Source organism: Camelina sativa, chromosome 13 (genome assembly GCF_000633955.1).
Source record: "Camelina sativa cultivar DH55 chromosome 13, Cs, whole genome shotgun sequence".
Taxonomy (NCBI): domain Eukaryota; kingdom Viridiplantae; phylum Streptophyta; class Magnoliopsida; order Brassicales; family Brassicaceae; genus Camelina; species Camelina sativa.
Window position 1 is genome coordinate 5155326 of NC_025697.1, and position 14638 is coordinate 5169963.

Consider the following 14638-nt stretch of genomic DNA (forward strand, 5'->3'; position numbering starts at 1 on the left):
GGGCTTTGGAATAAATAGAAATCCTTATTGGGCTTTTAATGGGCTTTTAATGGGCTATTAATGGGCCTGTTTTAGCTACTAATTTTGGGCTCTTCGATTGCTAAGACCGCCTTAGACTATTTATGTGGTTTTCAATTTTTCATACATATATGAAGATCCGAAGATATGTGAATCAAACATATAGAAGCTAAACACACATTTAAAACAACTTATTTGCAATGTTGTTCTTGATACTTGATACAAAACACCATTAAAAGAATGCTCTGCTACCGTAAAAGACACGAGACCCTTCTTTTTTCTTCTCCATTCCATTATTATTAGGAGCATTATTATTCCGATTCTGATTCTGAGTTGTAGTGTTGTTATTAGTATTCTGATCATCCTCGTGTGGTGTATTATGGAGATCCATGGGAAGCTTCATCTTTGCCAAAGACTCAGTGAACTGTTGCATACTTCTCATATACATCTCAGCTATCTGTTTCTGCATTGTTGTTTCCTCATTCATCTTTGTTTCTTCTTTTCCTTCTTCTTCACCTTCTTTGTTGCTTCTTCGTCTTCTTGACACTTCTGTGATCTCTTGATTCTCTTTCTCGTTTGAATCTGCTGTGTTCTTTTCGTCGCTTAAGCTTGTTGTTGTTGAAGAAGAAGCCATAAAACTTCCGTTCCCGCCGTAAACCTCTTTCTCATCCGAGCATACCATTGTTATGTCCGTTTCTGGTCCATGTGTTGAGCCGAGACAGAGAAATGAAGCGCTTCCGGGTCCATTGAAGTACTCTGTAACCATCAGTTTGTTCTCGTTAACAACATTTATGTCAGGGAACTCAATCCTCGTGTAGTCCACTGTTTCAGAGACTTGAGGGTCAAGCAACACAACCTCGGAAGAAATCGAGGTGGTGTTAATCTTGACATTAGATGCGGATGAAGAAGAAGGGTTGACAATGGAAAGAGTGAGCTTCACGGTACCAGCAGGGGAATGGAAGAGATCAGTGGAGGAGAGACTGTAGTCTTGAGTGAGACTGTCTTGACCTATGATGTCTGAGATCGGGACAAGAGCGAAACCAAGAAGCTGATCTTCCATGTAATGTCTGGCTCTGCTCATCATCCAGATCTCACATTTAAGGACAGCAGCATGAGCATCGATCTGAGTCATATCAATCATAAGCTTCTGGTTGAATTCAGGGTTTTTGCCAGCTCTGTGGATGATTCTGGTGGAGATGGTGTCATCAGGATTGTATGTAAGAGAGAATTTGGCGTAGACGTCCTGGTTATCGTAGATGCAGATGTTGTGGATGTTTCTTGCGTTGTGAACAAACACTTGGAGAACACCTGAGAAGCCTTGATGGTAGCAGAACCCAGAAGAAGAAGAAGCTTGTTTCAGAGATTCCATAGAGCAAACAAACAGAGAGAGATGATCAAAGAAACTAAGAAAAAGCTATAACAGGTATAATAACGTTTAAAGTGAGTCTAGAGCTGAAACAGTAACATGACCACAAAGGCAAGTCATGAGAAAGAGAGGGAGGGAAGTGTTGGTGAAGCAAGGGGAGCTTTTGCTTTGAGGGAATTCAGGAGCATTGAATGGAAGAGGAATAGATTAGGTGAGAAATGAGAATCAGTGGAACAAAAATAGATAAACGTCATGAAGATAGAAAGAACATTATGATGACTGAAATTATGATAATGAAGACTGAGATGGAGTAAGTATCTAACCATATATTCACCATGGAGCAATTTCATCAAACAACATCAAGCCAATTCAGACACTAACGACGATGAATGTCCGTATTAGTCAACAAAGTTGACCTGGACTAATCATTCCATGGTCTTAATGGGGTAGGTAAGGGATAGAGATGCCTATTTTTCTGATCAATATGTTACAAACTTTTGTTTTTTTTAGCTTTGATTTTGCTTGGCATTGCAGCCTGCACCACAAATTGGCCAAAGTCAAATTACAGACCCCACTAAAACCCACTCATAATCATCATCATTACCATAACCACTTAATCCTCATTCCATATGATCAATTCTCAATTCATAAGCCACAGTAACATTCACTCGTAAAGCAAATGATAAGAAGTAGTAGACTAAATAAATCAAATCTAGCAAATGATCTTCGACAAAGGTTCAGCAACTTTTTGTGGTTCTGCCATTATTAAATTCTACTGATGTACAGATTCTGAAGTATGGAAGTCAGTGCATTATAGGTTGGGGGTTGATGTAATTACAGAGAACAACCAGAATCACTTCCTTCCCAACCTAACCAAGAGGGCCTCATGCTTTGCAGCTGCTACTGCTTCCGCAGCTTTGTTCGCAGCTTCACGCTTCAATGCCCTCTTTGCACGCCTTCCTGTTATGGCACTGCTAGTCTTATCCTTTGGCTCACGTGAGGATGACGAGGCGGGTTCAGAGCCAGAGGCCTGGCCACCTCGGTTCTTATGTTGGACCGGCCTTGCTTCTTGGCGACCTGCTCTGACAAAGCCATTGTCACCCCACCTCCGGTTTCCTAAACGAAGACTTGAACCTTGCAAATAAAACTCGTTAAGGTCATCGTCATCGTCATCGTCATCCTCAGCTTCATACTCAGGTGGAATGTCGAAATCATAATTAAAATTGTCACTATCTGAAACCCGCTCCACTGCTTCCAGTGGCTGAAACCACACTGCCCTCAGGAGGAGGCATACACTCTCCTCGAACATGAAATCTTCAACGCTGCAATGAAAATAACAGAAAAAATAGTTAGAAAGGAAGAAGTACAAAAAATGGTGTAAAAGCCAAGAGTACAGTAAAGCACAGAGCCAGCCAAGTAAATGGATTTAACAATGGTGCCAAATGTAAATAAGGATGGAAGTTTCACCTTCCGTCGAGAGCGCGGTGGACATTGAGAAAGTCAAATGGAAGCTTACATTGTGGGCAGGTAGGTTTCTCTTTGTAACTCGCCCAACGGAGTATGCACGTCACACTATATATAGATAGAAATTAATCACTCCTCTTACAAATGAAAAGAGAAATGTCAGTATCTATTCTAAATTTCATTTATAAGTAGACATACTTGTTCCGTACACAGCATCAAACGAAAGAATTGAACTAAAGAAACAAAAACACGTTATATTGAAGCAAAAACCAAAGTCCATCTTTAAAAAACTGAGCTGAAGACTAAAAACTGATCTTACAAAAATGTGTCTGACTTAACATTGACAAGAATGTCACAGAAAGAAAATGACTTATATAGGGGAAACATCAGATCACTAACAACCAAATCAGCATCAATCCTCATAAAAAAAAGAAAGATAAAAACAACACTATCAAGAGGTATAGTACCAAGAAATCCAAAAGACGTACCAGTAAGCATGCTCACAGCCTTTAACCATAGCAGTTTCTTGAAGAGGTATAGTATCCAAGCAGATTGCACAACAGCCGCCATGGTTCCCGAAACTCAGCTCATTGCTCACTTCTTGAGTCTTCTTTTCATCCTATATACAGAAAACGATATCTTAACTCATCAACCTCGTCAGCGAATCAATAATAAAGAGATTGAGCATCACCATCCTAAAGAACGTTTCTTTCGGATACAAGAAAAAGAAATCAAATTCATGTAGGTAAGATACAGTTTCAACATCAGACACTCCACAGATAACAAATGAACCAAAATTCACGAAACCCCACAATTTCTAAGAACAACAATTCAGAAAGTAAAAGGCACAAACAACCATGGACAGAACCAACCCACAAAAATTTGATCTTTTCATTATATTCATTGATTAATAAGGGCAAAAAAGGAAACAAAAACCTGATCTTGAAGAGGCAAAACATCCAATTGCTGCTCATCAACGATCTGGATCGAGGAACTCATGGCGGCGATTGAGAAAAAAAAAAACAAAAAAAAATTGGATCCTCGAAAATCTATACCACAGGGAGATGAATAACCCAGATAAAACAATCTGAGGAAGAACAGTTCAAGTCCAAAGTAGGAACGAGAATGATTCAGAAACCAAAAGGAATAAAGAGAGAGAGAGAGAGGGATCGGAATCCTCCGGAGGAAACGGCCGAGGAGATGTAGAAGAAGAAGAAGACAGAACGAGGAAGACCCCTAATTTTAATTTTGACTTGTGGACTTAATTAAACCGGTACTCCCCCATACCGACCCCTTTTAAAAAATATATATATTATTTTTAAGCGGTGCTAAAATGTAAATATTTTTTACTTTTGAAGCTTTTTAATTGTTTTTTTAGAGACCATAACTTAAAAAAATTATGATTTTTACACATTACAAAATTCGCGAAAACTAATTTTTATAGACATAACCTTATCAGATTTATTTCAATTCTAAAATATAAACGTTTTTAAAAATATACATAAATAAATAGGAGAGCCAAAAATAAAATAAAATAATGTACCGGCGACTAAAATAACCCTCAGATTGAAACTATAGTAGTATCGTCCGGTGGTGGGAGGATGGGAGCAGCAGATACGATCGTTGTTGCAGAGAAGATTGAAGACTTGCTTGAGGTCTGCCTCCTCCGTCTCTTCCTCCCTTAAAAATCCCTCCTTTTTTTTTACTTACTATTCTCCTGTAATCGATTCATATCCTCCATTTTTGAGGTTTTACTTGTCTTCGTTCTCTGAGTTGCTCTTGTTGTTAGTTTAGTTAACTGGGTCAGCTCAAAAAGTTTGGGTTTTTTTGGATTACAGGCTGCTAGATACGATGATATTGATGATCTTAAAAGCTTAGCTGCTGATGGTGTCTCTCTTACCTCTCGTGATTCACAAGGTCGAACAGGTTTGTTCTTTTTAAAAGTTTCAATTTTTCGAGTTAATTTTAGCTTCAATTCTTCGTCTTTTATCATGTCACACTACTCCTGCTCAGATACTTTGAATGTTGTGAAATTGGTGAAAATATTGGTTGCTTACGGATATGAAATCCTTGTATGTTCGGATACTCGATTTTACGAGTTTTAAAATGTATGGTTAACACTTGTAACATTGTTTCTTTTGATCTTTTGTTTCGGTCTTCACAGCCCTGCATATGGCTGCAGCGAATGGACATATGACTATAGTTGAGTATCTTATCAGTCAAGGAGTGGTAAGTAAACAACAACCCCTTTGCTAATTTTGATGCTTCGACGACAATGTAATGTCTGGTGTTGGATATAATAAGAAAGATTGAGGCTTTGTTTTTTGGTGGGCAGGATATTAATGCTCTTAACGATGAGAACAATGCTCCTCTACATTGGGCATGCTTGAATGGCCATGTCGAGGTAACCACTAACCATCACTTGTTTCTGTGCTTGAAAATGTTTTGTTTCTCCGGTTTAATTTTAACTGGAAAGCTACTTACAACAGGTGGTGAAGAAACTGATCTTGTCGGGAGCTAGTCTAAGCCTTTTGAATCGGTTAGTCTCTTTAAATCTTTCTTCTCAGTCCATCTATTGGAGGAACTAAGCTGAACCATTAGAAAGCTTGGAATTTTTTAGGTACGAGCGGACTCCGATGGATGAAGCCATTGGTGCTCAGAAGATGGAGATTATAGATGCCATCAACACAACTGTTGCACAAATGGAACTTGAAAATACCAGTATGACATGACTTTTTTCAGACATCTTCATCATAAGCATCCTAAAATTCTCTTTCTGTCTCTCTCTCTCTCTCTCACTCTGATATACAGGTGAGGTTTTGTATTGCTGGAGTTTGTTATCTAAACTGAGTAGCAGTTGTTAGAACTGGAATCATATGAATTCGAAATTTTTTTGGTTGCAATACCCAAAAACCACAAACTTGTTCAATTAGTTTTGGGCTGGACCAGATTGGGTTTATTTGAATTCGGTTTCAGTTTTGCGTTCACAAATTTACAATCAAGTATGGAAGACGGTGGTAGCCAGCTGAAGCGGCTAAGCCATGCGTTATGTGTAACCGAACCTGAACTAAAATAACGAAATTGTACTTTTAGTTCTTTCATAGTTTCAGTTGTTTTTGTATATATCATAATTTTGAAACTTTTCATATTCAAAAGGCGGAACTAATATGAACTGTAGATAAACAAATGAAAAGCTGATTCTGATTAAATTGTTAAAAATAATAAATTCTCAAGCAAGCGATATAGTTTCACAGAAGTAAAACTTGAAAAAGATACTGTCATGTATAGAAATATCAAAAAGAACAAGCTCAAAACTATATCATTCACAAGACATCATCGCCTACGCTGGTCCAAGCTATTGGTGAGCCAACAAGCTTGCAAAACGTACACAGGATCCTACATTATCAAAGAAGACATCTTCAACCATCGTTGATCGTTCTCTCTTGAAAGCCAATAAACAAACATTTGCGAGGACGCAATAGTTAGACAAGATTGTAACTTATTTATGCATGCGGTTATTGAAAGTTCTACAGCCAATGGTGGAGATGGATAATTACGTTATGCATTCTCGGTAATGGAAAGTTAATTGGTACTTTTGGGTTATAAAGAAAAGAATAAACTTTTTCATGTATAACCCACATTACATAGCATAAGTTGGTATAGGACAGGACACGATATCTTTTACTTTTTGGTATCAATGTTAAGTAACGACGTTCTCTAGTTTGGTGAACTGTTGGTTTGTTGGCTAGACTAGTAGTTGTAAGAACTGAAATCACAGATCCATCCATGGAAGAATAAGATATAAAGTGATAATCTCTTTAGGTGCCCCATTCCTTCTTTTCTTTTTAGGTTAATTGCACTCACACCTAGTTTGAGTTAACTTTTTTTAGCTTAGGTGTCATTGTTAGTTGGACAATTTTGCCTTTCTCCTCTTTCTCTTTTCATTTTCTCTATTTTTTTCTTTTTTTTTATAGATATATTATTTGTCAAACTTATTCAAATGGATAACCCAGATCGAATTTCATATAATCTAATCTAAAGTAAAAGGAAAAAAGATCTAAAGATTTCACCTTCTCTAGATTTCCACCATTATTGGAATGGTTTTTAAAAATTTTAGAAAAGAAATGTGAGAAAGAAAGAGAGAAAAACATAAATAAGCTTTTCTCTTTAAATAGATGAGTAAAAGCAAAACAATGAAGAAGAAGATGTATTATTTGGTTGAATAATTGAGAGAAAGATAGAGAGAGATAAAAATAGATAGAAAAAATAGAAAGGGTTATAAGGAATAAGAGATAATATGTAATTAAACTTGAGAAAAGTATATGAGTAGTCGAAATTGGGTGTGAGTGTTAATATTTTTAGAGAAAGTGGGTGTGGGTGCAAAATTCCCTTTGTTTTTAACCTATCTGCAGTGCACCATCGCTTCGGCTAAAATACTAGCAATATTTAATGAAATAAAGTACAAGTTATAATCACTAATTTTGGTTTAGTCCGAAGGGGAATGTATCTCTCTCTTTACCAAATCCATGCACCTTAACCTATACATTTTTTTGGCCTTCACGTTCACGTTGTTGTTTTTGCACATGCCCTTTCACTTTCATCAAATAGTTTCATAGTTTATTGGACATAAAAACTATTAAAAAAAAAATCATTTCTAAACGTTTTCACAGTTGGCAAAACATCATTTTGTAAACCTTTCGGCATAGACTCGTTCTGATGCAGACTGACGCTGTGTATGTCAAGTCTCTTTATGTTAGATGTGATTGATAATTTTATTTAAATTGATTTTTTCGTCAACATATTCCCCACTCATCTTTTGTTTGTTACGTATTATTTTAACTCAACCAAAATAAAATTAATTTTAATGTGAGGGCTTCAGACTTAGGAAGGTATAACTCAAGATGGAAGAAAATAATCAACTTGATTGTTTTAATATAACTGGTATACAGTACTGACGTACTGTATATGTCTTGTGTTATGATTATACTATGTTAACTATATGTTTTCTCTGTTATGATTATACAGTGTTTTCGTCTAATGATAGCACTGGATGGCAAACGACTTGTAAAATATACGTATTACTGTATTACAATAAATGAATGAATCATACGAGTCGTGTAGATATGCTTTTTCAAAAGTATTGTGAAAATATTCGGTAACAAATTATATGGATTATGATAAACTTGAATGAACCACATGGTCTTGTTCTAGAAAAACTATACATCTTCTGCAATACTTATTTTACCTGATCACTAGACGTCTAGACTTGTATGGATTCCCAATGCGTGATGTTGTTCACCATAATAGCCACCAACGAGAAACCATATAAATGTCTTCGAGTACAGATATATTTGATTTGGTTCTTATAAAATTCATCTTCAACTGGTTGACAAACATGCTCATCAATATTATACAAATGTAACCAAAAGACATAAAATAAAAAGATTTGTCCGAGATATCATTTTTTTTGCGATGAGGGACGAATATTATCGTTCGAAAGTTTAAAAAGCCTAAACCCTATAAAGCCTAAGACACAGTCGAATTTATTATTATTTTTCCTTTATGGTGGAGTGTTTGAAGGAATATATTGATTTTTTTTTTTTTTTTTTGGCTTTATTCCTAATTCATAAAGCAATTGGTTGACATATGAGGGTTCAATTAGTTTGGTTAATTATTCACATTCAAGTTTGAAAATATATTTGAATGAAGTTCGCAAATGCTATAATTTTTCACCTAATACTTTTGATGCTCTATAAGTCTTTTACATTGCAGTTTTATGTGATATTTAGCTAGATTGGCAAAGCGTTATGTGTCAAACGCCCATGCTCAACGCCAATCAAAAATAATTTTATCTCTTTCACACGTGTTACAAAAAATGATAACTGCTATAAAAAGTAAAGCGTTATGACGCTGGATTTGAGAGAGTTTGGAGTATTATTTTTAAATAATTATCACTTAAAATATATTAATTTTGAAACAAAAATATTCTGGTAAAAAAATATTTGACTTGAGTCCAAATAATCAATAATATACTCGAATATGCTTTCAATATTCTTTTATGGAGCATATATAGAGAGCTCGTAGATGATTTTTTTTTTTGCTTTCGTTATTTGTTTCTGAACAAGATGTTTTTTATAATTTTGTTTTTTAATAAAATTAGTCATAAATAAATTTGTTTTAAGCATTTTTATTTATTAAAAAAAAATTAGGTCTTCCTTCCCGCCTGCGCTCACAGCTCCCTGCTCCCCGCCCCTGCTTCAGCTGCTTACCGTTGTTGCTCCCCTCTCCGCTTTGCCAATCTAGACTATTATACATGAGAATACTTATATATTGTCCAAACAAGAATAAATATGTTATGTTTGGTTATTAACAGTTTCGTGGCGAAATCCATGGTTAGACATAATCGATAATCATATTAACTTTTTGAACTGTAGTATGTAGGCTAAAAAGGATTTAACGTGAGACCTAACTGTAAAATATAAAAGTTGACACCTCAAAATAGAAACTATGCCAACGTCCAAATAAATTCAAAATGCAAATATATGGTCCACGCAATAATCTCATAAAAGTAGAAATAGGGATCGAACAGACGAACACCTATACAGCATACAGTGAACACCAACGTGCCTAGGTAAGGTGGAAGCCACAAGATTACAGAGTCTCCTCAGCGTAATTTAATCTAAGTCAGTGAGAATAGTAACACTAAAAAGGTGCACAAGTAGGCTCAGTGAGTCAGTTTATAGCAAAAAACAGCTTTTAATCAAACCCCAAAAAATTGAATGGATGATAAATAAATTCATGAATTGATGAGAATATATCACTTAATTTTTTAATTTCAAAAGCTATAACTGATCCAATAATAACTAGAAATATTCATATAACATAACTAGTATATCATATTTGTGGTGAAATAACTTGATGGAAAAGCGAAACATTTCAACTTAATTAAGCTTCTAAGAAATAATGATATGATGTAAGAAAGGAAGAAACAATATTAAAGTCGTTGATTTAGCTAAAAACATTTTGTATTTAGTATATATTTAACACATAAAGCCATACGAATTAGTAAGATAAGTGCATGAGCAAATGCGAATTGGATTCGTAGTAGGATCAATGGTTTGCTATGACAAACAAAAAAAATCATTATAATAAATACCAATTCGTTTAAAAAATCTGTAGTAATGTTAGAAACATTACATAGATTGCTATTACTATAGTAGTTAATAAAAAATATATATATATACCAAACAAATTTTAACAAGAAAAATTACGGTTTCAAACAAGAGTTACCGCATAATTTCGAATTTCGACCAGGATTTCTTAAAAAACGCGAAACTGAAATGGAATTCTTCTAGTATCCGAAATCAATTTTTTTTCAAAAGAACGTTTCCCACCAATTAAAAAATTATCGATAACGTTTGTTGCATCATTTGAAGTAGTTCGTCCACATGGAAAATTCATACAATAGAGTTAGTGAAATATTCTTTTGTATCCAACCCCATTGTAAAAAAAAACATCAAAGAAGATAACATCTTTATCTGTCAAATAGTAAAACGTTTTTGAATTTTGGTTTAACCGTAAAACCCACCGCCTGAACCGCCACCACCACCGTAGACATTTGGCGGTTCAAGAATAGGCGCCGAGGCTGACACTCCGTTATGGTTATTGGCTGCACCACCTAAATGCAAATCCGACATGTTAGGAAAACCTTCTTTGGGTTCAAGCCCTTGATCATACAAGAATCCTTTAAAGACATGGCCACCGATTTTCACTACCGCTTGATAAGCGTACTCGTCATCACCATCCTCCACTGCCGTTACTCTCACACACTTGAACACTGCCGGGGCTCTAATCTGCCCAGGCCATGCTTCCCTTGACCCTCTTTCGTCTTGCATACATAAAACATAATTATGCATCATTATCACCATATCAATCAATCTACATAACGGGTGTTTAATACCAATAAATATGCTCTGAGCTTAACCAATATAACGCATTCTAAACCTGACTAGAATTTGAAATGGTTAAAATGATCTTATATTTCCATAGCCAAAATCAAACCTAAAGCGCAAAAAAAAGGATTGTTCATAGTTCAAACTTTCTGAAAAATATTGATAAAATTCTTAAACCAAAACCATAACAATATTATGTTTTAACATGGTTAGTGTCACTCAAATTACAAAACCACATACACCGTAACATGAATCGTCAAGAATGGCTATTAGTGTTATATGCATGAATATACATACATAAAATAATGTAGGTTTATATACTAATGATGAGGATGTAATACTACCTTGTCGGCTGGAACTGGTCTCGAAACTTTGAGGAGGCGTGTTAGAAGTTGAAGTATGAGAAGTGGCTTGTTGTTGTTGTTGTTGAGACCCTACGATCCTCGGCTTCTTCGTCCCGGAGGATGTAGAGAGAGACGATCCGGCCGTTGGATTAGCGCCGGAAGGCATGACTTGCCTCTCTCTCCGCCTAGCTGCAGAGACCCACGTGCTCTTCACGTGAGTAGAACAATCAAAGCCACGGCTCTTGCAGCAAGTCCTGCACCGCCTCTGCTTACACTCTTTCTTCGCTTGGTTTCCACAGTCTTGACACGTGGCGGTTCCCGATGCGCCAGAGCCAGACCCCGAGTTGTTGTTCGAGCTCGTTCCTACCGCAGTCTGGTTAGTACTCTTGAACTGAAGATACTGCGTTTCGTGGTTGTTGTTGTTGTTGTTCTGCCATCTCCGGTTGTTTCCGAGGAAGTTAATGTCGGTGTCTTCCACGTTTTGCTGAGGCGGACCCGCCGTGAGGAGAGGAACAACTCCGACGCCAAGCGGCGCCGCTTCGGGTCCAGAAATAACTCCGGCGTTTTGGTGGTGGTGGTAAGCCGGAGCAACAAGGAAAACGTCTCTCAGACCGACCATACCCATACCCGTCGCCGCCGCCGACGACTGTAAGCCATAACGGACAGAAGATCCGGGATGCCATAAAGGAACGCCGGCGGCGGCGGAAGCTGAGCCTAAACCGCCGTGAACGACGGTGGGACCAGCATTGAAACCAAGAGATAGATCCTCAGTGGCAAGAGAAGATGTAGTCGTCGTCACCGCCGCCCAGTCGGTGAAGGCACCGGAATCTGACGTTGGTAGATTATGCCTCCTCGTTGTAGCCACAGCTGATTAAACCTAAACCCTATCTAATCCCAAAAATTAAAAAACAACAAAAAAAAACAAAAAATCACAGCACACAGCTCCAGTTGATGTACATAACCAATATAAATCTACACAAATATGAGATAGATAGAGAAATACGAAGATAGAATCCTTTTTGCCATAAAACCAAAAACAAAAGAAAACAAATCTAAAATAGATTCTTCGAAATCTACTGTCACTATCTTTCTTTGTCTGAAGGCTCACAGAGAAAAAAAAAAAGAAGACTGCGACTCTTTTTTCTTCTATCTCTCTCTAAAGAAAAAAAAAAAAAAACTGTGCTTGTTGCGGTCTGAATTGTTTCTGCTTCTAATCTTGGGTTTACTTGTGGATCTTTCTTACCTCTCTCTCCTTTTAAAAAAAACAACAGTGGTCAGTGGTGTATGTATGTTTTGGTTTTCCTTTTTTCTTGTTCTAGATTGTTTCGTCTTGTTCCTGTCTCTCTCTAATAATCATATCATAGTAGACAACTGCAGAAAGATAGAGAGCCAAGTGAAACTCCTTTTTTTTTTTGGGGTTTATTTATTATTATTTATGTTTATAAAAATAATAACTCAAAGAAATAGCACATGATACCTTCTTCCTTTGCTTTTGTATTTTAGCTCAATTTAAAATAATTTAATTTATTTTCTATCAATCTTTTTTTTTTTTAATTAGATGACGAAGTTCATCACCAGCGCTCGTGCGCGTGGCTCCACTTGCCGCTTAAGAGACGATCCCGGCTTTTGTTTTGTTTCATCCAGAACCGGCTACACCGGTTAAGTCTCTTAGGCCCATGGTTCGGTACATTACGCGTTTCTACTAAGTTAAACTGCATTGAAACTAGGATTCTGTTTATATTCATTCATATATGCTCAGATTTCGTGGTCCATGGTTAAATACTATTGTCATCGTATTACACCACACACATTTTGCTCTTATCTTACCGACAAAACCGAGAAGAAAAGAATAAACTGAACCATATATACAATATTTTTGTATTAGTCCTTCCGACACTGTTGGATTGCTTACCGTCCATACATTACAATTTACAACCAAGAAGAAGAAAAAAAATATATATATACTATTTTAAATGGTCCACATAAATGTGAAATGCTTTGCAGACCAAACAAGAAGACCAACGAAAAATCCAAAATGTAAATGTTTTGAGTAAATTTAACATATACGAAGGAAAAAAGTTCGTTGTTTGATTTTACTATCACACATAGGCATGGTCATAAAAACCGTGTCTGAATACCCAATCTGAAATCCGACCCGAAAAACTAGGTTTGGGTTGTGTACGAGTTTGCCTATAAAACCTATTGGATTCTATTTTCTAATACTCGTGAATTTAAATTAGGGTCGGGTAATACCCGGTACCCGTTTGGGTACCCATTAAACCAGAACATATAAACATATTTAGAATATTTATCATTAATATAATGCAATTACCTCAAAATTATAATCAATTTTGAATATTTCATTTAGTTTTATACCCAAATATCAAAAATAATCAAAATATCTAAAATATTTTGTCAGATAAGTCAAAATTTAATTAAATTTATTTAAATTAAATTAATTTTAATTATATTTTTTCGGGTACCCGGTAGTTCGGGTACTAATTGGGTTCTAAAATTTGTAACCCAAACCGACCCAAACCCGATAGTACCCAAACCGAACTGAACCCATATATCTAAAAATACCTAATGGTTCTATTTTTCTAAACCCGTTTACCCGAATCCGATTGGATAATACCCGAACCCGATCGGGTTATCCAAATGTCCAGCCCTAATCACACACGTTGAGATATATCTTGGACTTTCTTATTTACACAACCGCCAAAGATTGCTTCCATGATATCTCGAGTCAATTTTCATAAAAAGTATATATAAGCTACATAACAAAAAAAAAATTCCACTTTTCAACGATAGTTTGAAAAAGAATGGTATTGCGTGTCAGAGCTTGCCTGGGTCAAGCCTTCGAAGTTTACTTGGTTTAGTAGTAGTAACCAGGTTAATTCAAGACCTTGTAACACAAATTTATCTGATTGAGCTATTGTTTCTCTACTCAACACTATACATGCTTGATAACTTCTCGATGGGAACCACATTTTTATATGCATTCAGCTTTGTTCACGCAATCAAATCAAGACCATGTAAGATAAAAAGGACATAAACGTTAGAGATGTGATCATTCAAGAGACATGAATTATGTAATAGTAAATATAAAATGTTTAGGATCAAGTAACCTTGTTTGCTAAACAAAAATAAAAAGGAATCGACCAACGTTAACATTGATACTTAAATTGAACATAACAAGTCTCCCCTGTGAATTTCTTCCCATGATTATGTCTTCTTCTTTTCTTTTTTTTTGTCAACCAAACATTAAATTAGAAAATAATCCCAAGGTTGGTTGCCCAAACCGGAGGAAAAGAGTTTACAAATGAAGTTTCAAAAGATAAAGATCGCGAAGAACGAACAAGACAGTCGGCCCGAACATTTGACGACCGCGGGATCCGTGAAAACATGAAGGCCGGAAAGGAGGATCGAAGGAAGCAGAATTCATCCAACAGGATAAAGAAGACGGACCATTCATCAGGAGATTGCACCATCGC

At 36.1% G+C, this 14638-nt stretch overlaps 4 protein-coding genes across 5 annotated transcripts; 1 reads left to right on the plus strand and 3 right to left on the minus strand.

Annotated features, from left to right (window-relative positions):
- On the minus strand, window positions 182-1882 carry LOC104735244 (vacuolar protein sorting-associated protein 13-like protein). Its single transcript, XM_010454993.1, has one exon. It carries the CDS (start codon window positions 1385-1387, stop codon window positions 251-253), a length of 1137 nt encoding a protein of 378 aa, XP_010453295.1. The 5' UTR covers window positions 1388-1882; the 3' UTR covers window positions 182-250.
- On the minus strand, window positions 2068-4115 carry LOC104735246. Its single transcript, XM_010454994.2, has 4 exons — window positions 3785-4115; window positions 3337-3467; window positions 2852-2956; window positions 2068-2706 (listed from the first exon to the last, which is right to left on the minus strand). The coding sequence occupies exons 1-4, from the start codon at window positions 3845-3847 to the stop codon at window positions 2238-2240; spliced, it is 768 nt and encodes a 255-aa protein (XP_010453296.1). The 5' UTR covers window positions 3848-4115; the 3' UTR covers window positions 2068-2237.
- LOC104735247 (ankyrin repeat-containing protein P16F5.05c) lies at window positions 4373-5780 on the plus strand. Of its 2 annotated transcripts, none has more exons than XM_010454996.2 (6): window positions 4373-4503; window positions 4687-4765; window positions 5013-5077; window positions 5184-5252; window positions 5338-5387; window positions 5469-5780. In XM_010454996.2, the coding sequence occupies exons 1-6, from the start codon at window positions 4450-4452 to the stop codon at window positions 5578-5580; spliced, it is 429 nt and encodes a 142-aa protein (XP_010453298.1). In that variant the 5' UTR covers window positions 4373-4449; the 3' UTR covers window positions 5581-5780. The 2 variants fall into 2 exon arrangements, with proteins under 2 accessions (XP_010453298.1, XP_010453297.1); XM_010454995.2 differs by having other exon boundaries at window positions 4374-4503; window positions 4687-4774.
- Window positions 10285-12532, minus strand: LOC104735248 (protein LATERAL ROOT PRIMORDIUM 1-like). Its single transcript, XM_010454997.1, has 2 exons — window positions 11145-12532; window positions 10285-10736 (listed from the first exon to the last, which is right to left on the minus strand). Exons 1-2 carry the CDS (start codon window positions 11767-11769, stop codon window positions 10420-10422), a joined length of 942 nt encoding a protein of 313 aa, XP_010453299.1. The 5' UTR covers window positions 11770-12532; the 3' UTR covers window positions 10285-10419.